This window comes from Phaseolus vulgaris, chromosome 4, assembly GCF_051622355.1.
Source record: "Phaseolus vulgaris cultivar YP4 chromosome 4, ASM5162235v1, whole genome shotgun sequence".
Taxonomy (NCBI): Eukaryota; Viridiplantae; Streptophyta; class Magnoliopsida; order Fabales; family Fabaceae; genus Phaseolus; species Phaseolus vulgaris.
Genome location: NC_143501.1, coordinates 5,943,013 through 5,967,023, shown reverse-complemented (window position 1 = coordinate 5,967,023; position 24,011 = coordinate 5,943,013). Strand labels below are relative to the sequence as shown.

Genomic DNA, 24,011 nt, shown 5'->3' with positions numbered 1-24,011 from the left:
TGTCTACCCCCACCTATTGAGCCACCACATTAGATTTACTTGAACTCTATTTATATTTCAATGAAGAACTTTCATCAAAAGTTACATTTATACTTAAAATCAAAATTTGTTCAGATGGTGACCAAGTTTTAGCCACATGAACTCTCTTCTTGGCTCTAGGTTTTATCTTACCATCATTTACAAGATAATATGTAGGACAACTAAACACCTTCAACATTGAGTAGTTTGTAGGCTTACCAGACCATACCTTAATAGAAGACTTGAATCAATTAGTCATAGATGGGGACAGGTTCATCAAAAAGCATGTTTTGAGATACCCTTAGCCCGATACCTTTTATCTAATCTAGAATGAGACAATACAAAAATTGTTCTTTCCAACAAGGTTTAGTTCATCCTTTCAACTACCTCATTCTATTATAAAGTATGACGAACAACGTAATTTCTCACAATGTCTTCATCTTTAACTACCTCATTCCAACCTATTGCTTATCCTCAAATGCTTAACATTTTTGCCAATCTAATTAAGCATAAGAGTAAATCAATGTTTGAAATGACTGAAATCTTCATATTTGTACTTCATTTTGAAAATCCAATTCATCCTTAATCATTAGGGATAGAGAGGAAGTATCTAGCTCTTCCCAACAAAATAACTCTTAAAGGACCTTAGTAATCATATGAACATAGTTCAATGTGTCATTTGTGTTATGCATTTCATTAGGAACGAACTTTTTAAGTTTCTTACAATAAATGTAATGCTCATAGAACTATAGAGTCTCCATATAGTAATTATCTTGTAACATACGCTTACATACAACTAGCATCCATTTTTTCACTCATGTAGCCCAAACATAGATGACACATATTATTATCAAACGCAAATGGAGAGACAGACTACATTAATGTATCACTGTATAACCTTTCTAAATATAGAAGTTACCTATCTTGTTTCCTTACATTACCAATCACTTCTCTTCCCTAATACGTGCATCACCCACCTTAAAAAATTCACGTGAAACCTTTTTCATCCATTGTACCCATTGAATAAGGTTTTTCTTTAATTATGGAATATTATGAATGTTTGACAATATTCTGACTACTCTATCTTGCATTTGAATATGGATAGACCCATTAGAACATTACCATTAACCCTTACATCATGTGTCTCAAACCAAATCCTATTTGGACATATATGGAAAGTAAAGTAAAAAAATTAGACTTTAGAATAATTCAACTTATTGCATATTTAAGCACCAATTGATCTCAAACACTACATCAATTTGAGCAAAGACAGTCAAAGAATATTTACTCATTTTCTTGGGACAATATTCTCTTTACTAACCCAATTCTTTTCAGTAATAGCAAATGTCCCTAGGATTGACTTTGTCCTTCCCTTTCTTCTTACTCTTCTACCCCTTGGCAACAGTAAATGTTGTCAATCTAGATAGGCCAACCTTGTCACCATTGCTAGCATCACTACGTCAAAGTTTTCCATCATAAAATTAAGACTTCACCTTTTCCAACTAGATGCAATTTTTGCTTACATTAAAAGGATTAATAATTTTTTTAGTGAAAAGTCATTTTGGCCTCTTTATTTATAAATTTTATTCAATTTAGTCATACTATTTTTAAAGGCTTTCAATCGGTATCACTTTTGGTTAAAAGGAAATATAGTCATTTTCGTTATCAACATTTAGAGAGTGATCACGTGGCACAACAAGTTAGGGACATGACGTTGACCTAGTTCGAAAAGTGTATCTAGTTAGAAGTAATAATTTGTTTTAAAAAATAAATATTTTTATGACTTTCTTTTAAATAAAATTAAATTTATGATCTTACGAATTAAAACTAACTAAATTAACTATTTTTATTAGTCATTCATAATTAATTATTTTTTTCTTGTATATAGAGCAAGAGATCGTATTCATTTTTTTGATGAATTCATGAAAAAAAATGTTAAAGGATAAATGTGATATATTTTTTATCAAATGAATCACTCTGAATCAGCTTTTTAAATTATTCTTAACTAATCAAAATATGTTAATTATTATTTTTATCCAATCAATTATAAACTAATAAATTTATCAAATTCCTCAATTTTCTCATTCATGAGACAATCAAAACTAAACCGTAAGGTTTGATACTTTCGAATGTTTCTGAACTTTTTTTTAATCAAATCACTTAATGGAGATAATTTTACACGAACGGAATCATTTTAGTTTTCTTAAATTAATTATTTTTAAAATATTTTGATCAATTTTAAGAGTTTTTTAAAACTAAAGTAATCGAATAACACATGTTAAATTATTCAAAGGTAAAATCAGATTGAAAGTGTTAGAATATTAAATATATGGATCAGCTAATAAGAAATTATATTGAATTTAACTGGCACTCTCGAGTTCAGGTAAACTCTGTGTAGTCTTTGTCCAAGTCTTGCGTATTCTTAGTAAAAGTCTTAGTCGAAGAGTATTTTATGTGAGTAGCATTCATCCATGTATTTTTTAACCCTATAATATCGATGCATTTAATATACTTAAATTCTTATTTTATGGTACTCAAATTAAGCAGAACTACACGAAAAAAAATATAGATTATATTCGTCAAATTTATTGAACAAATAGACATGTCCAGAGGGGGAAAATCAAATATCTGCATTCTTCTGCAGATTCAACAGTCAACACCAAGCCAACTATCACCAAATCAACAAGAAAAGAGTATGCAAAATTGGGCCACGACTATATAAAAATGTACAGAGGGGGGGAATAAGTACAAATTGAGAACTCAACCTAAATCCACAAAAATGCTAAATTACAAATTACAATGTTTCTAAGATTAATAATGTTTAAAGATGAAGAAGCCACAGAAGTGGCTAGCATGACGGAGGTTGAAGTTGCTTAAGCCTTCTGACAACTTGTTTCATTGTAGGTCTGGTAGAGAGAGAGTCAACAGTACACACAATTGCCAAGTGAAGCACCTCTACCAAATCATCTCCAGGTCCTGCTTCCCATAACCCAGCAGTGAAAAACTCATTTGCCCTTCCTTGCTTCAGTAGCATGCATGCCCATGCCACTATGTTGAACCCATTTCCAAAATTAGAAAATGAAGGGTCCAATGCCTTCTTGTCTGAGAGCAACTCCAGAAGCACCACACCATAGCTATACACATCAGCCTTATCAGAAACACGGCAAGTCATTGCATATTCTGGAGCAACATACCCAAATGTTCCTGCTACACCAGTGGTTGCATGTGTCTCTGAAGTTCCCAGAAGTCTGGCCAATCCAAAATCCGATAGATAAGCATTGAAATCATCATCCAACAAGATGTTGCTGGGCTTGACATCGCGGTGAAGAACACGGGGAACACACTGATCATGCAGATAGGCCAGTGCACGGGCTATGTCCAATGCAATCTTGTGAAGAATTCTCCAGTCTACTGCCCTCGTTGACCTCTCGTGGATAAACTTTTCGAGATTTCCACCTGGCAAATAATTGTATATGAGAAACATCTCTGTCTCACAAGCATGATAACCAATCAGAGTGACAAGATTTGGATGATGAAGCCTCCCAAGGGTCTTGATCTCGGCATGGAATTGTTGAACACCTTGGAAACGTCCAACTGCTAGACGTTTGACTGCCACCAGGATTCCTGATGATATCTCTGCCTTGTATGTTGCCCCAAAACCTCCACTCCCAATACAGTTGCCAGCATTGAAATTTCCTGTGGCTTGGACAACAGTTTCAAACGTCAATGGGACCCCAATATCAGTAAACACTGTTACTTCTTTTCTTGTAGAGCCAACAACCCTGGACCTTGGCTTCCACTTCCGTGTGTAAAAGAATAGAACAATCAGGGCTATAAGTACCGAAACAATGGCTGAAGCAGAAGTTATAGATGCTATTTCAATAGAACTGAAGTCACTCCCACTCTTCTTGCCAGTATCTTGTTCTGTTTCCGTATTATAAGAGTTGCTATCAATCGGCCCTAGCTGATTCCCTGATGGCACAGTCAGAGAGACTCCGCGGCAGGCACTTAGGTACGGATTCCCAACAGCACTGCTGCATTTAAACAAGCCACTGTTGGAAGGCAAATATCCAGATAAGTTGTTGAAAGACACATTGAATGCTGAGAGTGTAGTGACATATGCCAAACCATCAGGAATGTGACCAGAAAGATTGTTGTTATTGAGCAAAACATCAGTCAGGTTTCTCATGTTCTCAATAGCCTTTGGAATCTCACCAGTAAGAGAGTTTGAAGAAAGGTCAAAGACTTCCAAAGAGTACAACTGCCCCAGGCTGGTAGGAATTGAGCCATTTAACTTATTACCAGCTAAAGAGAGAAACTTTAGATTCTTCATCTGGCCAAGGCTGGTGGGAATTTGACCTTGCAACTGATTCCTACTGAGGTTCAATGATACAAGGGAGACCACATTCCCTAAATCAACAGGAATCGTTCCTGCAAGTTGATTTCCAGACACATCCAAAAATTTCAATGATCTGCACATTCGACTGATATTGGAAGGTATATGACCAGTTATCTTATTATAACTGGCATTTAAAAGTAATGCATCTAATCCATCACATTTCTCAAATAAATATGTAGGAAATGATCCTGTAAGAATATTTCCTCCAACAAGAAACGTGTAACCGTTCTTCTTCCCCAGCCTGTCATGTGGTATGGGTAGCGACTGAATGCCAGTAAAGCTGTTTTGCCCAAAGTTGTGAACAACGGAAGTACCAACTCCCCCCATTGATGTAAAAAGAGATCTTTCAAGAACCATTGACAAAAAGAACGACGCATATGGCGAGGAAACATTCCCATCTTCAAACAGGTCTCCGTTCGAGGAAGGAACAGGGCGACAATCGGTATTGGAGAAATCAGGAACTGAACCAGATAACATGTTCCCACTAACATCAAACACGCTCATACAGGGAACGTGAAGCTCTCCAGAAAGCACCCCAGTAAGATTGTTTCCACTTAAATCAAGAAAATGCAGCCTCTTGCAGACACCAAGCTGGTTCGGAAATTCCCCATTGAAAAAATTCTGAGCCAAATTTACCATCTCCAAGCTCTGACAACCACCCCAATTCCCCTTAAAACTGCCTTCTAAATTCACCATGGGAGCCCACAGTATCCTCAACTTTGGAAGCGAAAAAACCTCCACAGGAATTGACCCTTCAAAATAATTCACCTCATCATTCACTGAACCCAATTTCCCAAAATCACCGGCAGCATCCCCGCGCACATCAAAGAGATTTGACAGCACAAGAACCGACAACTCTGAGCAATTCCCAAGTGCCCTCGGCACAGAGCCACTGAGAGTGTTCCTGGAAACATCCAACACCTCAAGTCTCTTAAGCTTCCCAAGCTCACCAGGAATACCTTCTTCCAACAAATTAGAATACAGCAAAAGCGTCCTCAACCTCCCACAATTCCCCAAACTCACCGGAATCCCTTGAACCAACGAATTCCCAGACAAATCCAAATGCTCAAGCTTCCAACAATGCTCCCCAATCTCTGGCGGAACATTCCCACTGAACTGATTAAACGAAAGATACACCCCTGTAAACCTCCCAACAAAACCAGGCACAGAACCATTCAATTCATTACCAGCCAAATTCAAAACCTCCAAACTCTCAAGAGACGCAATTGAACTAGGCACCTCCCCAATAATCCTATTAAACCCAAGATTCAGAACCCTCAACTTCCTCAAACCATTAATTCTCAAGGGAAGATAGCCACTTATCAAGTTCCCTTCTAAATCGAGAACCTCTAGCTTTTCCATGCCCCAAATTGCTTCGGGAATTTCCCCCTCCAACGCGTTGAAGGGGAGAGACAAAACCCTAAGCTCCGTCAGCTCACTGATGAAATTGAAATTAAAAGACGAAAAGTTTCCAAAGAGAGAACCTTTGCTACCTTTGCATGTTCGCCGAATTCCGAAACCGTAGAGGGGGAATTTAGAGGAATCGGAGCACGGGTGCGAGGCTCGGTTGCCGCCGTTTCCGGTGACGTTGACGGCGACGACGCGGGAGTTCGCGTCGCAGAGGACGCCGGACCAGTAGCAGTGGCCGGAGTCAGAACTGTCAGCGGTGGTCCACGTGGAGAGAACGCCGGCGGGGTCGGAAAACGACGCCTTTATACGGAGGAGCGCGGATTTGTCCGAATCGATCGCAACGGCGTCGTTTTGCAACGTGAGGAGGACCACGAAGACAAAGAATTGAAATTGCATGAGGGTATTCCTTTTGATCACTGAACCGCAATGAGAAGAAGAAGGAGAAGAAGACGAAGAAGAAGAAGATGAAGATGAAGAAAAAGATGAAGAAGAAGAAGAAGTAACAGAAGAAGCAGAACACATCTCACAGTTAAAGAAGAATGAAGTGTGGTGTTGGAGTGAAGTTGAAGAGAAGAGGAAAGGGTAATGACAAGAGAGAAAGACGATGATGGAAACGATGGAGAAGAAGGAAGAACAAGACACAACTCAGCACTGTTCTCTTTGTGAAACGCGTTTCTTCTCCCTTTTGTCTTTTTTTAATGTAAAAAATATTTTCTTAAATTATTTTTAATCATATATGAATTTCAAAAAATGGGTCACAAAATTAAGAAGAGTGTTTTCCTATGCCAAACAAAAGTATTTTTCATCTTTTAGATTTAATAGTTCTTTTTAAAATAGATAGTTGAGTTTTTTTTTTCTTTGAAGTCGTGGTACTCTTTATTGTAGTGTTCAATCTTTATCTCAATCTTAAAATCACTTTCTTTTCCAAATCAAAGTCCAATGAAGAACTGTGTTTGGATTTATGTTTGGACAACACAACTTGAACAAAACTCTGAACTACTTTATTTAGTCCGAACCCGTGTGTAATTGTTTTTGTGTTTTTTTTTTTATATTAGTTTAATGAATTAAAAGAGATTTGAGTTATATTTTAGAAGAAGAGAAGAAAATAATGAATAACTTTAAGAACCATAAAAGAAACTTAAATATTGAATAAATATATTAGTTGTTGTTTGTTATCTCTCTTTATATGTAGTTTTTTTTTGTAAATGTTGGTGTGTGTACATGAGGTATAATTGTACTAAAATTGACAATAAAGTTTAAGGATTTTGTATTATTTAGTAAAATTAATTTTGTAATGCTATTTTGATATTAGTTGTGTAAAATTAAGTGTGAGGGTTTTTGTTTTATTTTTAAAAACTTTTATTTTGTATATTAAACTCGTAAATTTGGTTTTATTTAATGATTATTTAACATAACATTTATATTGTAGATAGCTGAAAACACTATAATGAAAAACAAAGTAATAAAGTTAAAGACAACAATTTGAATGGGTTAGAGTTTGGATATGGTTGTGGAGATGTATGGTTATAAAAGAGTATTTGTTCTAAAAGTTTACTTATAGTAGATGTTTTGTTCACTCCAATTGTTAGGATGATACCTTTGTTCATGTAAGCAAATTGAAATTGAAATATTTATTAAGTTGAGTTGTAGAAGATTATATGTAAATAAGGTGATATATAGGAATGTGAAATGTAGATTGAATGGAAGATCATCATTTACTTTTTAATATATGATGGTATATTTTGAACATGTTCACAATCCTCAATACAAAAGAAAAAGTTTATGAAATTATATGAATGTTAAAATATGCCTATTTTGTTATCTTCTTTTCTTAAGTCTATAATAGATGCATTTCTGTACATATATAGTTTGATTTATATTTTACTACTATAGAAAAATATATTAAATACTAAATATTCAAAAGAAAATATTGTTACTTATTTTCCTTCTTTGTACATAATTGTCTTTTATAAAAAAAGCACATGCAATCTTTTAAAAGTTTTCCTTAATATAAACGAGTTATTTTATTAACTAAATAGAAATATACTTTACACATGTAGTTATTTTAAAAATTAAAGAAACTTTACTTCAAAAAAGGAATTATTTTATATATATATATATATATCTTATTTATTTTTATATTAATTATTATGAAAAAGGTTATTGGTATTTAATAATATTTAATGTAAAATTTATTAAAGTTGAAATGAAATTCATGATACATATGTACTTAAATTTTGTGATAAATGCATACTGAGTTGTCAATTTTTTTATTGTAAATAAACTAGCAATATTGATTTCTTAACACAATAAAAAACAATAAAAAAATGTGGAAGGGAGGAACACGATAAAATAATAAGAGAGTTTAGAGTTTGTCACATATTTCTTTGTCAATATATGGTTGTGAGTTTTCTCAATGTCTTTGTTATTGTAACTAGATGTTCTTATTTTGTGTGAAAATATTGAAATGTTAGATGTTTGATATTAAGGCATATGCAAAGTTTGATTAATCTTTGTGAGTAGGTTAATGTTTTTGTTATATGGTGTAGTTTGAGGATTTTGGATTCACAAAGGGTTTTGGTTCATACTATCCCAAAATTAGGGTTTTAGTGAATTTTTTATTTACCTTTTATGATAGGAATTGACAATTAACTATAATTTATGGCATAATTTTGTGGTACAATTTTGGGCTTTTTTTTCCACTCTTACATTTCGAATTTGAAGATCTAGTTATGTGTTTTCATTTTCTTTAGGCTTAATTATTCTTTTAGTCCTTATATTAAGGATCAAAAGTCAATTCAGTCATGGATTTTTCAAAAAGTTCAATATGGTCTCAAATGTTTATAAAACTATTTAATGTAGTTTCTACAGTTAGATTGCTCTCAATAAAATGATTTACACATTTGATTATGTAATTGTACATTGAGTTATATGTGTTGTTACCACATTAAATCGTTTTAAAAAAAATTATGATCATTACATTGAATTGTTTTGAAAGAGTTGGGACCGCGTTGAACTTTTTTAAAAAAATTGAGACCAAATTTAACTTTTTAAAAAAAGTTGAGGCAACATCGAACTTTTTAAAATCTGGTGGATGTAATTAATTTTTGGCCTCAGTGAAAACCAATGATTTAAAGTATGAAATGACGTTTTATTTTTTACTTGAATTCTAAAAATAAGAAATTTAGATGATAAGGAATTGAAAAAATTATGTTAATCTTCATTTTTTTTTAATAAAAACATTACTAAAATAGTATAAAAAATCAGATTATGCCATAAAAAGTGTTATTTATATCCAAAGATGGTACTCTATGTAAGAAACATGCATTACATGAAAATAATATTAATAATGTATAAAATTTATTTTGAAGAATATATTAAGTGAATTTTGTAACATCCAAATTAATATAAAGATATTTTTTATTTAATTAAAAAATAAGAGTAAATTTTTTATTAAAAGGTTTCTTATAAAAAATATTAATCATAATATAAACATTATATATATATATATCATATATATAATATAAACATTATATATATATATGAATATTATTTTGTAAATGTAAGTTAAATACCAAAAAAAAAGTGAAATTAAAAAAAAAGATAGTTGAATTGTGTATTTAAATTTTTTAAATATTTTTGCAAATCAACGTCGGACCAAAGATGTCAAAGAAATCTTTTAACTTGATAGATGCATTGTTAAGAGGTTTTCTTATGAGAATTTCAGATGTAGATCGTTAAATGTAACTTCAAGTCGACAGTGTTAAACACACTTTTTAAAATTTGTTTAAATAAAACTCTCCTTCTTTAATTACTTTTAAATAAATAACATGTAATTTAAAAAATATAAAAGTAGATAGACTCATACAATGTATTTCTATATTGGTTCCTCTGAAAATTTAGACCATATCCAGTTCTTGATCAAGTTCTACTAGCAAACTAATACTGCAAGATACAAGACAAGTATTCTCTAGATCCCATCCACTCTTAGCTAAACATAGAATATTATTTGGGTTGCAACCATCCTGGCTATACACAATAAGTATTTTTTGGACTCAATCACTTATGGCTAAACACAAAGTATTATTTGAACATGCAACTACTGGTTAAAACCTGGCTAAACAATTTGTCTACACAAAGGATGTGATCTAAATTATCACAAGTTTGCTAACAAAAAGAGGGTAACGTCCTAAGATGGATAAAAGATTGAGAATACTTTTTTAGGTTGCTAACAAACACAATATTCTTACTCAACAACTAGGGCTTAAAGATTGCTAAAGGTTACAAGAGTGTTAAGTTGCAAAACTTTTTTTTTGGAGTCGTTGTGAGGTCTTGCAAAGTTCTTCTTCTTTTTCTTCATCTTGCATTTGTGCACATTTGAGCTTGAAGATGCATTAAATGTTCTTCATGCAACAATAAATGTGTATATCTTATTTTACACAACTCTCTGATACACAACATGACTTATCAAGCTTAAATCAGGTAGTTTTTATTTTCAAACTTGAAAAAAGCGAGGGACCAAACAAGGTTGATTGTCATTGAGGGACTATAATTTCTCTTTTTTTAGAAAATATGTTTGCATGGAGCAACTTTAGACATATTCTTTAAAAGATCTTTGATGTAGACACTTCAATGTGAGATCCTTTTACAAGAAACAAAGAGACAAACATTCTCTGCATGCATATAATAAACATTCATGAGTGTTCGACATGTACTATGAAATACTATTGACTATATGTACTTATCGTGTGTCCAAGAAAAAGTTTACCAAACAAAGTATATGAGAAAAATGTTGTTTGTCTATTCGACTAGACAAAACATTTGCATATATTGAGATCTTATGCTTACAAAATCATGTTTTATGCTTTATTGTTTAAGCACATAATCAAAACTGAATATGTGATTTGTTAAAACCAAGTCATCCATGAGTCAATATCTTAGGAAAGATCTCCAAAACTTCTTTGAACAACTTCTACTAAGAATGTTCATCTTTTACCTATACTACATGCACATATGAAAGAAAACACATAAAGAATTGAGATATTTGTAAGCCTCAAATATCAATCTCAATAAACATATAATAAAGGCCTATGATTTTCTTAAGAATATTGTCCATTTTACGATCTACAAAAAAATACATGCTCACTAACCTTAACGATGATGAACATGTATTAAACAGTATCAAGTTTAGTTTATGAATATTCAAGTTCACGACACTATTCTAAACTATTTATATATTCACCTACTTTACAATTACTTTCTTGGATCCTATCATAATCTCTCCCTTTTCATCCTAAATTTTACCAAAATATAATTTCCAACTATATACTTTCATGTGTTAACATAACCTTAACTCATCACGAGAAAACTTAATACTTATCCTATGTTGTGAGACATAATATAAATAAATTGTAAAAAAAATAATAATATATTATTACTAAATAGTAAGAACATAAAATAATAAAAGGAGTAGTATATTCCTAAAAGTAAATTAAATAATGAAAACATAAATAAATAAAAGGAAAAGTATATGAATGGAATAAATATACTAATAAAAATAAAAATAATATAAAATAACGAGTAGATAACTAAAAATAAATTAAATAACATAGATATAAAAGATAAATATATTATAAAACTAAATTAAATAATAAAAGCACAAAAATAAATATAGTAAAACAATATATAACTTAAAATAGATAAAATCTTAATAAACACACATAAGTTTAAGATTAAAGATTAATATAAAAAAAACTTAATTTCACTTCCCTTGATATAAAGATATGATAGAGATAGAGAGAGAGAAATATGATAAAGATAAAAAGAGACAATGAGAGAGAGGGAAAGAGAGAGGGAAAGAGAGAGATTTTTGTTTGTTTGAAAACAATGGTTGTGTAGATATTTATAGAGTTTTTATTTTATTTTATTATTATATTAATGTTTTATTAACTAATGAATTATTTATTATGATTATTTTATTTTATTCTTTTAAACTTGCCCTGCAATATTTATTTATTTATTTAAACTTTTTCTTCTTCTTATTTTTTATTTCCATTCTATTTTATTATACCGTTCATACTTTATCTAAATAAACATGAAAAAAATTTAAATTTTGAATTTAATCATAGAAATTAAAACGTAATTTTTTCTAATTATTATATTTTAATAAAAACAAAATAAGTAATATAATTATCTAAAATTAGGAATGTTACAAATTTATTACTTTATATATTAAGAGTGAAATGTTAAAAATATTTAATAAAAAAACTTTGATAAAGGTTATGTAACTAATAAAAAAAAAAATATTTGAATATAATTTTTTGTCTTAGACCTTATAACTTATATTTATATAATAATAATAAAAGAGAAAGGAACTATAGTGATATTTATTCAATAGAATAGATTATTAAAATTAAAAATATTTAAGATAATAGTTTTAGAACTTAAAAAAAGTTATTAAAAAATCACTCCTATAATTATTGTGTGGTAGACCATTATTATGATTAAGATTGTTGTCATTATTGTAAACAATGATGATAATAATTTGGATACTAATAGTGATGACAAGCATAGTGATAATCATAAGGCCATATATATTTTGGGTGGGGTATTGATGGTCATATGTTTAAGATCCATGTCTTATAAGAAAAATATTTTTACATTATTTTTTTTTTGTTTCAGAGAAATATTCCATAATAATAGGTTGAAGTGTAAATAGCATATCATTAAATAAGGTTTTAGAAGACATTTTAATGGAAATATATATATATATATATATATATATATATTTATTTATAAGATCTTAAAATTAATGTGACATAGTAGAATACACATGAAGTAAACTAAAACTCTAAATGAGAGATATGGTTAAGATGGGATCAATCCCTAATCCCTAATAATAACAATTGAGAGGTATAGTGGTTATGATTATTAAAGACACAACACAATCATGTAGCTACAAAGGTGAGTTATTTGAATTAATGAAAAATAAGTGAGAAGATAAATGAATGAAAAATGTGTAAGTGATTTGAATGTTGTGATATAATAATTTGTTTATATTAATATACTTTAAAAAATATTTTACAAAATTAAATTTTCAAAATAAATAAATGTAAAAAAATATTTAAAGAAAAATATAAATTAGATTTAAAATATTTTTTATATTAAAATAAAAAGTTATTATCAAACCTTAATAAACAAAAAAGTTATATTTTAAAATAGTTATATATCAAAATAAATTACTTTATGAAATATAAAAAATTAAATTAATTAATTTTATTTTATTTATTATTATTTATTTTATTACAATATAATAACATATATTAATAAAATATTAAATTAAATTATTTTATTTTATTTATTATTTTAATATTTTTATTTTAATTATCATTTTTTATAATATGAAAACATATATTTATAAAAATATTAAATTAATTTTTTTATTTATTTTATCCTTTATCTTTATTATTTAAATTAGGATTATATATGTTTTTCATCACTTTAGCCTGACGCTAATTAATTTGTGTTCCTAGTTCAAACTTTTAGACCTAATGTATGAAACTATTGAAATAAGTTTTTATCAACTTATTTTTTTCTTAGATAACCAACAAATTTAGAGTAGATTATATTATAATAATCATGTCAAATTAAATATTTTGATATCATTATCCATACCCAAAAGCCGATTACTTACTACAAATGCCTAGTGTATTAGAAACAAAAATCAATATTACTATAAAAAACATATATTAATGAAATATTAGTAATATAACTATTAAAATAATTATCTTACAAATAATTTGATTTCAATATCATCTAGGTGTATAAATAATTATTTACGGACCTAATAATTATGTTGAACTCATAATTAATTTATATATATATATATATATAATATACTCACAATTTTTTCTTTTTTTTAAATTTATATTTGTCGCTATCTTCTATTTTACATGCGCATAAGCTTATACACACCATAATGGCTTGAATATACTGAATTTCAACTTCGCGAGTTTCAAATTCAAAAGTATGATACTCTAAATTATAAAACTAACGAGGTACATGAACAACCTAAATTTCTCAAATTTGAATTTTGATTTCTGAAACAGAGGTATCTATGAACAGGAATTTCAGTGCATATAGCTGCAAATGATTTAAAGAGAAGATTAATATCTAAGAATTTGGACCCTTTAAAGCAGTGTTGGATGCATTACATAAATCAACATTTGACTGATTTGTTGTCAGAGGTTATTGATAATCATGTATGCATACCATTTAACATTAAACTCATTTCCTTCTTAACCATTTACTTGAAGCTCAGTTTTTTCAATCTGGAACTACCCTTTCCTCTACCATTTTAGAGAAGACATGATCCCCATGTAACCAGCAGATCAATTTTTATGTCCATTGTCACCATCATCATTTTAGTCATTTAGCTATATTGCCATTCCAACATCATTCAAGACCTGTCTCTCTCAGAAACATGATGAACAAGGGAAGCAGAAACACCAGCTTTTGCCACTTTGTTTAGTTGGCTTTTCTGATTTAGAACCAGGACTTTGCTGCAACTCCTTCTCTGGCTGCTCCTCCTGATTTTCACCTTTCTCTTGCTTTTCTGACTCTGTTGATGAACTAGTTCTTCCCCCTTCAGGTGTCAATCTGAAAGAATTCAAGAGCAACAAAATGATGGTCAAAAGCACGACAAAACTCAAACAGAAAAGATAGATGAAGCTGAGATTATTAGTACACACTTAGTGAAGATTAACAACTCATGACTCAGATATATGATAAATGTGAAAAACTACCCAAAGAAAAGGCAGTGATATGGTCAACTGGTTGAAAACTTTGTCTAATACCAAAAGGTTGAGCAGATGGTCATAACATGAAGTTCAAGTAACACTAATTTCTGTAAAATATCTTCACCAAATTTCTGTAGTGAGATATCTTTGTGGTTATCAATACAAACAGTATAAGTTTGTTGACAAAGTACATTATATTATGACATTAACACATGTTAGTGATCAACGCTGGATAGTATGAATTATTAGCAAAATCTTGAGGTTGGAAGAACTAGTCTGAATATGTATATATATATATATATATATATATATATATATAAATGTTGCTTATTTTAGATTCCATCAAACCAGATTTTCTATTTGATTTGCATGCATTAAATGTTACAGAAGAAAGATATAATGGGAACTCACATAGGAAATTGAAATGAACGTGTGCTTAAATTGCTTTCCATCGTATGGTAAACTCCATTAGCTTCTTTACTATGATCATCTGGAGTTTTGTCCAACACTGCTTCATCTGTGGCAACTTCTTCTGATGTTTTTGTTATCTTGGGGTCAACAACTGAACCTGCTGCAGTTGCATTTGATTTCTTCTCATGGTCTTGCTCCCTAACTGAATCTGAAGTTTCACTTGGCGAAACTGATGACAAAGAGTGTCTTTCCATGTCCACATTGTTGCCTTTACAAGTTCCCTCTTCAACAGTTGGAAGTGTTGCTATATCACTAGTCCTAGGCAATTCCCCAGATCTGTTGTTGAATGCAAAAGCATCCCTTGAGAAACTGTTGTTTCCTATGTGTATGCTGAACAGTGATTCATTTGAGGCTACACTCCATTCCATAGGACTGGTAGGTTTGTTAAATATAGAAGAGGGGATTCTGTTTGGGTCATACCCAGGAGAATTCATGAGCTGAAGTGGAGGAGATTGGGTTGTTGACCCTCCTTGGAAACTCCACACAGGAGAACCATACAAACCATACTTGGCATCAGCATTGTCTGTGCCATCATCAGAATCTAATGATGATCCAGAAGATCCAGAAGAACCTGAACGCTTGTGATTGGGATAATCCTCATCCTCAGGTAGATCAAAATGCACTTTTAGTTTCTTACCACTTCCTTTCTTGCTCTCATAATTCAAATAAGCCATTTACTTTGGAACTCTGCAAAAGCAAGACCAGCAGTAGCACTTTTAGACCACAATTCTGACAGAATTTCTTGCAATGCTGCATAAAATTTTGGTAATCAAAAAGCTTATGAAACAGATTATATTTTTGCACTAAGAGAATTTCAACATAGACCATGCACAAACGAGCTACAATACAACACATTACATTCACCCTTAAATAAGAAGAGATTATCAGCATCATCATCAGCATGCAACATATTATCTTCATGCAAAATAATAAATGAATACCCTCTTGTTGTACAATCGCCAAATGAAATTATAGGGGAAAAGTTAGAAAACTTACTCAGAATCTTAGAATGAATTCTCCAAATCCTGTAGCTTCAATTTACAACGACCCTCCAACAAAACAAATGGTGCAAAATGAGGTTTATTGCGAGATTAACCTGTTTTGCACCATGATTCTGGAGATGGAAAATCACAAAGAAAATCAAGATGAAAATTTAAGAAAATGAGGGAGAATCTGGAATGAAAGGATATTTAAGGAAATGAAAGCTGGGTTTTGGGGTATATGGGTTTGTCTATGGAAAAACACAGAAAAGTTTCACAATGCATTGATAAAGAAAGGCAAGGAGAGGATCTCGGGAACTACTCTGTTAATGTAACAGAGTGATTAATTATGACATATCAGAAGTCAACAAACTTTGGTAGCCCTTATACCTTAGATGAAAAATATTTCATCAAAGATCATATTAAAAGAAAATACTATTTTCATTAGCTCTGCAAGGTTTCTATAGTTTTGAAGTCCATCCATATATCATTCACATAAAAGAATCTATGCATTCATATCTTTATTTGGTGACTGTCTACACATTCATACTTAATATAGCTCCTTTGATTCCAAATAAAAAAATGTAGTTTATTTTATTAAAAAAGGCCATTGTATCTGATCATTACATGATGAACCAAAAGTGCCATTTTTGGCACAGAAACACATTTGATCTGTAAATGCGTTTCTAATTCTTGAGAAATCTAAACCAAAATGTCAAAAATAGGTAGTAGTTAAAACAAAAAATTAAGGGCAGTGATGAAAATATGATAACAATGGAGGGTTGTTAGAGAGCTAGAGAAAAAGAAGTTATCCCTAGAGTTTGTGATTATGTTATGGATGATATACTAGGCCTTACTGTACAAAGCTTCTGAAACATGGTAGAAACTTGCAGAATGTTTAGGAAATTTTACCATTATGATGTATTTTAGTTTGAATATTACATAAATGGGTGAATGCAAAAAAAGTTACAGAAATAAACATTTATGAGTTAAAGTTGTCAGATATATACAAAACATCAATTAAATCCATTAATCTGTTTATTTACTTTTAATTAAAGTTCTCAACAACAAACTTCAGTTTAAATAAAATTGAACATTAAATTGTCAATTTCAAGATATTTTATTTCAATTAAAATTGTCAATTTCGTTAAGTGATTTTTTTTTAAAATAAATGATAATTAATATTTTTTAAAATTAAAATATATAGTTAAAAAAATTATTTTATAAATAATATCAAAATTTAATTTTGTTTTATTTAAAAAAAATATATATAAAGTTGAAGAATTAAAATAATTTTTTTACAATTATTTTAAATAAATTGAGTTAAAAATGATTTGTGCGATAAATTAAAAATATTTATTAGTTTTTAGATATTCTTAACGTTAAAAATACATTTATAAAAAAATATATAATTTATGTATAAATTTTTAGATTATATAATATATGAAAGTATAAATTATATAATAGGTAAAAAGTAATAATAAACCATGTTCTGGTACCATATTAGAAAGTGGACTTTAAGCCTAACTCAACCCCATAAAACCGGCTCATAAGGTTGAGGTCTGCACCCATTTATATATTATGAAATGTCCTTATCTCTAGTCTGGGATCTCCAACAATGTATTTATGTTAAAATAAATGTATTAAAAAATAAAATAAATTATTAAATATAAATCATTAAAAAAATGATATTCAAATATTTGATGAGACAATTTTATTGTAAATAATCTTTTCTATTGTAATTTTTATTGAAACAGTATTCAGTCAACAATAAATATCTATTATTTATGTTATTGTTAATTGTAAATAATTTTGTAAAAACTATATAATAACTATATATTTTTCAATAAAAACAGAGTATTTTCTCCATTATATCTTCTCTGCCTTTTTAACAGAGGGCAGAGTGTTATTTGGTTCCTTAACATATTATAACCACTTAATATGCTTGTATCATGTTAATGAAACTTAGACATGATTCATATGTAGGCCCACAAATATTTTTACATTTTTCAAAAATGTTAAAAAGCATTTTCATAGAAAGGAAATATAAAAAATTATTTAAGAAATCTCTCAAATTTTGTAATTTTAATAAATTTTATTAAAAAGGATATGTTTACATTATATGTATATATATGTATATATATATATAAATAAATTATAATAGCTTTTTTATTACAATAAAGAGAATTAATTTTAACTACTTTTATTTTTATTTTTAATGCCCATGTTTTAACTTTCAACAGAATCTGAAAATATAAACCTTTTTTTGAATAACAAGGACAAATTACTGCTACAAAATGTCACTATTTGAGAAGAAAATTGAGCATAAGAAATCAGAAACCTGACAACCTTATATAATTACAGATAACCTTATACAATTGATTTTTGGTGACATCATCAGATCAGTTGGACTCTTTCTGTCTCCCCCTTTGAACCACTCACATGATTTATCATATTGATCAAAAGTTCTTTGAACCCTTCAAGTTGTGTTGTTGATCTTATCATCAAACTGCATTGGAAACTTGTTCTGAAAAGTCCCTACATCCTTCAAGGGCATGTCTAGAATCTGCAGCAGTTATGACATTGACACATACAAACACTGTTATTACATACTCATATTATTACACTAGACTGAAATTTCAGTACCCAAAAAGAGTAATTTGACATTGCTGGAAAAAAGAAAATGCAGAAGCAGAACAATCTGTAACTGCACTATTGGTGTGTGTACCTTTGGTTGATTTTTCCCAGGTGGTAACATTGCACCACCAACACCACCACCCCTTTTAGTTCTAGCAAGAAGGCCTTTGGTTATTGGTGACATCATCAAATCAGTTGGACTTGTATATCTGAGAAAAATGTAGAAAAACATTGCATCTTGACATCACTAACCCAATTATACAGTCATCACCATCTGCATGTTCTCTCTTCAAAATTTCTTAAAATGATCAAATAGTTACATAAATCAATTTAATTTCAACATGCACTTTACAAAATTTAACTTGGACTGAATATTTAAATGTGGAGAACAGCCAAATTCTACTGAATCAATCAGCACATTTTTTGAAGATTCTGTGAAAAAATATCAATCCATACAGTGGATTTTGACCAGAGACTTGTCTGAGCTAAATTTCAAATTTTGACTTATTTTATAAATTTAGGGTTTATAAGCATTCATATTTTTTTCATCAAGAGTTTTATTCATATTTTTCTGATATTCCAATTTCATGAAAATCACATAAACTAATCAATACTACTTTCTAAGATTGTTACCGATCCCTTCAATTCAAAAAATTATCATAAATTATTGGTGAATTCCTAATTCCTAATATAATATAAAAACAGTGTTCACCATTGATGATAGTATATAAATACCTTTCTGGGTATTTGAATGCCTTGGGGACTCTGAGATGATCTGGAGTAACAGTAACAGGTTTGCGCAATTCGTTTGAGGAGTTACGATCTTTGATCTGGTGTTGTTGTTGAGCTGGAATTGGTGTTTTGCATTCAGGTTCAGGTTTCTGTGCTTGAATTGGAACTTTTGGAAGAGTTTTGAGCATGTTTTCCTTTTCCATCAGATTATTACTGTGTCACAACAAAAAGGATAAATGCTTTGAACTGCAAAAGTTGAAAGATGAGGAATGCAGAAACTATGGGTGCAAATGAATGAGTATATGAAAATGGTGGAAGATGAAGTGACCGTTTGAGGTAAGGGTTTGCAACGGTCGAATTGTCTGAGAAATTGCTAGAGTGAGGTTCAAATATTTTGTCCGTTGGGATGAATAACCTGGGTTTTCTTACAAAGCGAATTTCTTACGTGTTTTTTTTTAAATCATATTTGCTTGAATTTTAATTTCTTTCTATTATTTTTTGAAATCCTATATGTTAGCATAATATATAGTTTATTTTTATTTTTATATGGTTAGCACGTTTTTTAATTTTTTAATATAGTTTGTTTGAACATAGATGTAATTAAATATATTTGACCATATTATTGATTTAAATTATTTAAAATACATTTAATTAATATATAAATAAATAATTATATTATTTAAATTTATAAAAAATTACAAAACAAGAAAAAACATATACTTCTTATAAAAAAAATGTGTTAACAAGTATTATGAAAACATGCTAACAAACACTATTTTAAAAAAAATTATAATGTGCTAACCAGCATTTCAATAAAAAAATTAGAAAAAAAATTAAACAAACACTACTAAAAAAAACGTGTTTGATGGCACGAGTTTATAAAATTCGACTTTTCAATCAAAATTTAAGATCAGTTTTAAAAAACATTTGTAAATATTGATTTTGAAAATATATTAAGAAATAATTAATTATGAGTTAAAATTAGCTTTTATTACTATTAGTTTAAAATTAATGAATTTATTATTAATAATGAATTTAGTATTAGCTTTTATTATTATTAATTTGAATAAAAAATTAATTATTAATATTTATTATGAGTATTATTTAAATTTGTGTTAATATGAAATTAATAACTTTAAATGTTATACTAAATTAGTCAATTTAATAATACTGATTTAAAGAAGTTATGAAATTGATTTTATTATTTATTTGAGCTTGTTATTCTTAATAAATTTATAATTTATTTTTAGCAATTAAATTGCTGATTATGTAATTAATTATATTTTGGAATAACAGTATTTTTAATAAGTATAGTTAAAATATTATTCTGTAAGTTGATTTTATATTACCTATAAACTAGACAAAAAAAAAATGATCATATAAGATGAACCAAAAGTGCCATTTTTGCCACAGAAACACAGTATTTGGTCTGTAAACTTGTTTTCTAACTCTTGAGAAAACTAAACCAAAAAGCAAAAAATAAAGAGTGGAAAAAACAAAAAAGGGTGGATGAAGACAAGTAATGTACAAAAGGGCAATGCAGAAAATATGCTAACAATGGAGGGTTGTTAAAGAGATAGAACAAAAGAAGTTATCCCTAGAGTTTGTGACTGTAAATGATGCAGGTTATGTTATAGATGATATACTTGGAAGAAGCTTCAGAAACATGGAAGAAGCTTAGCACAAAATATTTGCCATGGTAGGAATTTTGCAGTTCCAGCCCTTCAAAGTTGGAGTTCCTCCCCTCTGCTGTAAGTTATCACAATTAGCCTTCAAAATTTACCTTTTCAGCGCAGAATGGCAAAAGGGTTGACATGTTTGCAACTCCAAGAGAACCATTGTTGCCTTTAGGTTGCTAATGATTATGCAAAGAAGTTTCAGTTTTGAAAGCATTTACATTTGTATTCATAATATATTGTACAGTTTTGAACCAAATGTAAATTTCACTTACCAAGAGTATTTACTTTTAGCATATTTTGTTGCTTATTCTCTGCAAATTTCCTTGGAAAGAGCATTTTTTAAAGAATAAGAGCTTATTTTGATACTGAAACATGTATCAGACTATAAACTTATAGGTAAATATTGCCCTACTTAGAAAAACCAAGGTACTTTTCTTTTCACTAATTATGTTAGTTTTCTGATCATTTACAGATACAGAAAGTAACTATGTTGAAAATAGCATAATCTGTATATCATTATTCGGTCAAATTAAACATGTTAGTTCTTCAATTCATCAGAGACTACCTCAGTTTACAAGTGATTGCAGAAGCAAAACTAAGGTACATTTATGCAGTATGTTCTAAAATCTTAATGTTACTGTACTAAATTGGTGATTAATGGAATTTATATTACTAAATTGATAGAGTAAATCCAAGTAAATTTTGTTGGTTTTTTTTTCAAAATTAAGTTGCATTTGTGATCAGGTTTTTGCAGCTCGGAGGAGGAAAAGGGCAAATGAGAGAACTGAAACTTATGTTTTGTTAGAACCAGGAAAGGATGAAAGGTTTGTTTCTGAGGAAGAGTTGAAGGCAACATTGAAAGAGTTGTTGGAAAATTGGCCTGGTAAGGTTCTTCCTCCTGATCTTTCAAGATATGAGGACATTGATGAAGCTGTTTCTTTCTTGGTGAGATATGTTTGTGAACTTGAAATTGATGGAGATGTTGGCTCAGTTCAATGGTATGAAGTTCGTTTGGAGTGACTGCACCAATCACTCTCTTTCTACCATTTTCTCCTTCTGAGTATTTTTATCTGAGAAAAATAAGAAAAAGAATGATTTCTAAGAGATAATATTTTTACGATCTCTTTACCTGTAATGTTTCTAGTTCGTTATTTCTTATAAAATAAACTTAAAATAAACTTTACCTCCACTATTGTATTGTCTTATTTTTAGTTAATACGAGATTTTCAACACATCTTCTACGTTGAGGTTGTCAACTCATTTGATAAGCGGTGATATAATAAACTCAATAAACTCTAATTAAAATATTTTTTAAAATACGCTGATCATCTTAGGAAGTAAACTTTAAACATAATTAATCTTTTCAAAATAAGTATGAGATTTGCATCTATTATATATTTTTAGTTGTTCATATCTCTAATTGATGTAGAATCTCTAATTATTTATTAATTGTGTAAAAACTGGAGAAATGACTTTATTAAAATGATAGTAGATTATATAATATATAATTGAAATACAATCCTTCACTTCAAAATACTAAATTAAGTATATACTCCCTTACTAATGCAAGAACTTGATAAATTAGTAGGAATGATTTTGTAAAATTGAAATGCAAGAACTTTATATTTGTAGGTGCAAAAATAAACAAAAGAGTGAGAAATAGAAAAACCGCTGGGCCAGGTGGTGCGGATAATAAAGCACGGGTGGGAAATAATTAAATTTCTTTGGCAGCGGAAGGGACCAGACTTATTTGATAAAGGTGGTGCAGATGTAAAAAGCGCTGGAAGTGGGAATATTAACAGAGGTGTGCCGAACAGTAAGAGAGGCCCAAAACCTTTGTAAAGAATGAAATAAAAGACCATGTGGCTTTTTTTTTACGTGACCCATTCTCCTGATACCACAATTATGGCTGCTTCTTCCTGCACCTCCATATCTTCTTGTGTCACTCTTATAAGTTTTTTGTATTCCAAAAATATCTTTTTTAATATTCTAGATTACATAATCCGAAAGTCTTTTTCTAGATTCAGAATTAGCTTTCAAATTATATAATCCGAAAGCCTTTTGTGATTAGCTTTCGGTTTACATAATCCGGAAGTCTTTTCTATACACAAGATTAGCTTCCGAATTATGTAATCTGAAAGTTTTTTTTTATATGAGTGATTAGCTTCTGGATTACATAATCTAGAAGTCTTTTCTAATTATGAGATTGACTTCCAGATTATGTATCCAGAATATATGAGGGTGACAAAAAAAGGATAAAACATATTTTTACATTTAGTATGAGGTGACACAAGGAGATATGGAGGTGCTATATCATGCAAGTTTCTAACCATTAACACAAAGAAATGTCGTGGGGCCCACTTGTTTGTATACTTCACTTACCAAATTTGAACGAGTCGCGGGTCCCACTCACATGCAAGCTTTTATTCATTAAGAAAAAAAAAACGTGGTTCAAAAAAGAAATAATTTGAGGTGGCTTTTATTCATAAAAAAAAGACAAGGAAAAAAAAAAAAGAAACATAATTTGCCCATGTCTGTTGTTTCCTAAAAATATAAAGATGTAAGAAATTATGTAAATTAATTTTTATAAAGTGACTCACATGAGTTAGAGTTTGGACTTTGGGCCCAAATATGATTTAATAATAATAATAATAGAATAAAGGGTCCATTGGTTAATGTGAGAAATATATATATATATATATATATATATATATATATATATATATATATATATATATGATGATATACCTAATGGAAAACCTACATCTGATGGAGATTGGGTACTAAAGGCTATAGGGTTCTGTCTCTGCAAATAATAGTTGTCTCACTGTTAACCATCACGAAAGTGTGTGACAAGTACGGAATTGCTAAGAGATATATTGTGATA

The 24,011-nt window shown here is 29.6% G+C and overlaps 4 protein-coding genes across 5 annotated transcripts; 1 reads left to right on the top strand and 3 right to left on the bottom strand.

Annotated features, from left to right (window-relative positions):
- Positions 1 to 2,568: 2,568 nt before the first annotated feature.
- Positions 2,569 to 6,503, bottom strand: LOC137836985 (LRR receptor-like serine/threonine-protein kinase RPK2). 2 transcript variants are annotated; one of them, XM_090301394.1, is made up of 2 exons: positions 5,911 to 6,480; positions 2,569 to 5,837 (listed from the first exon to the last, which is right to left on the bottom strand). In XM_090301394.1, exons 1-2 carry the CDS (start codon positions 5,916 to 5,918, stop codon positions 2,867 to 2,869), a joined length of 2,979 nt encoding a protein of 992 aa, XP_090157520.1. In that variant the 5' UTR covers positions 5,919 to 6,480; the 3' UTR covers positions 2,569 to 2,866. The 2 variants fall into 2 exon arrangements, with proteins under 2 accessions (XP_090157520.1, XP_068501894.2); XM_068645793.2 differs by having other exon boundaries at positions 2,569 to 6,503.
- Positions 6,504 to 13,977: 7,474 nt separating this feature from the next.
- Positions 13,978 to 15,846, bottom strand: LOC137836984 (uncharacterized). The gene is made up of 2 exons (XM_068645792.1): positions 15,037 to 15,846; positions 13,978 to 14,485 (listed from the first exon to the last, which is right to left on the bottom strand). The coding sequence occupies exons 1-2, from the start codon at positions 15,768 to 15,770 to the stop codon at positions 14,302 to 14,304; spliced, it is 918 nt and encodes a 305-aa protein (XP_068501893.1). The 5' UTR covers positions 15,771 to 15,846; the 3' UTR covers positions 13,978 to 14,301.
- A 2,477-nt stretch (positions 15,847 to 18,323) lies between these two features.
- Positions 18,324 to 19,828, bottom strand: LOC137836983 (hydroxyproline-rich glycoprotein family protein). The gene is made up of 3 exons (XM_068645791.1): positions 19,449 to 19,828; positions 18,805 to 18,922; positions 18,324 to 18,642 (listed from the first exon to the last, which is right to left on the bottom strand). Exons 1-3 carry the CDS (start codon positions 19,646 to 19,648, stop codon positions 18,556 to 18,558), a joined length of 405 nt encoding a protein of 134 aa, XP_068501892.1. The 5' UTR covers positions 19,649 to 19,828; the 3' UTR covers positions 18,324 to 18,555.
- Positions 19,829 to 21,004: 1,176 nt separating this feature from the next.
- CRR7 (chlororespiratory reduction 7) lies at positions 21,005 to 22,313 on the top strand. The gene is made up of 3 exons (XM_068645790.2): positions 21,005 to 21,196; positions 21,597 to 21,724; positions 21,869 to 22,313. The coding sequence occupies exons 1-3, from the start codon at positions 21,142 to 21,144 to the stop codon at positions 22,142 to 22,144; spliced, it is 459 nt and encodes a 152-aa protein (XP_068501891.1). The 5' UTR covers positions 21,005 to 21,141; the 3' UTR covers positions 22,145 to 22,313.
- The last annotated feature ends 1,698 nt before the right edge of the window (positions 22,314 to 24,011 follow it).

What these genes read in the sequence shown, in the direction of transcription:
- LOC137836983 (XM_068645791.1), bottom strand. Translation starts at nt 19,648, where the DNA reads ATGGAAAAGGAAAACATGCTCAAAACTCTTCCAAAAGTTCCAATTCAA. An exon ending in GCATTCAAATACCCAGAAAG is followed by an intron (nt 18,923 to 19,448) that starts GTATTTATATAC and finishes CATTTTTCTCAG; the next exon opens with ATATACAAGTCCAACTGATT. An exon ending in CTGGGAAAAATCAACCAAAG is followed by an intron (nt 18,643 to 18,804) that starts GTACACACACCA and finishes TAACTGCTGCAG; the next exon opens with ATTCTAGACATGCCCTTGAA.
- LOC137836985 (XM_068645793.2), bottom strand. Translation starts at nt 6,349, where the DNA reads ATGTGTTCTGCTTCTTCTGTTACTTCTTCTTCTTCTTCATCTTTTTCT.
- CRR7 (XM_068645790.2), top strand. Translation starts at nt 21,142, where the DNA reads ATGGTAGGAATTTTGCAGTTCCAGCCCTTCAAAGTTGGAGTTCCTCCC. An exon ending in TGGAGTTCCTCCCCTCTGCT is followed by an intron (nt 21,197 to 21,596) that starts GTAAGTTATCAC and finishes GATCATTTACAG; the next exon opens with ATACAGAAAGTAACTATGTT. An exon ending in ATTGCAGAAGCAAAACTAAG is followed by an intron (nt 21,725 to 21,868) that starts GTACATTTATGC and finishes ATTTGTGATCAG; the next exon opens with GTTTTTGCAGCTCGGAGGAG.
- LOC137836984 (XM_068645792.1), bottom strand. Translation starts at nt 15,770, where the DNA reads ATGGCTTATTTGAATTATGAGAGCAAGAAAGGAAGTGGTAAGAAACTA. An exon ending in CGTTCATTTCAATTTCCTAT is followed by an intron (nt 14,486 to 15,036) that starts GTGAGTTCCCAT and finishes GAATTCTTTCAG; the next exon opens with ATTGACACCTGAAGGGGGAA.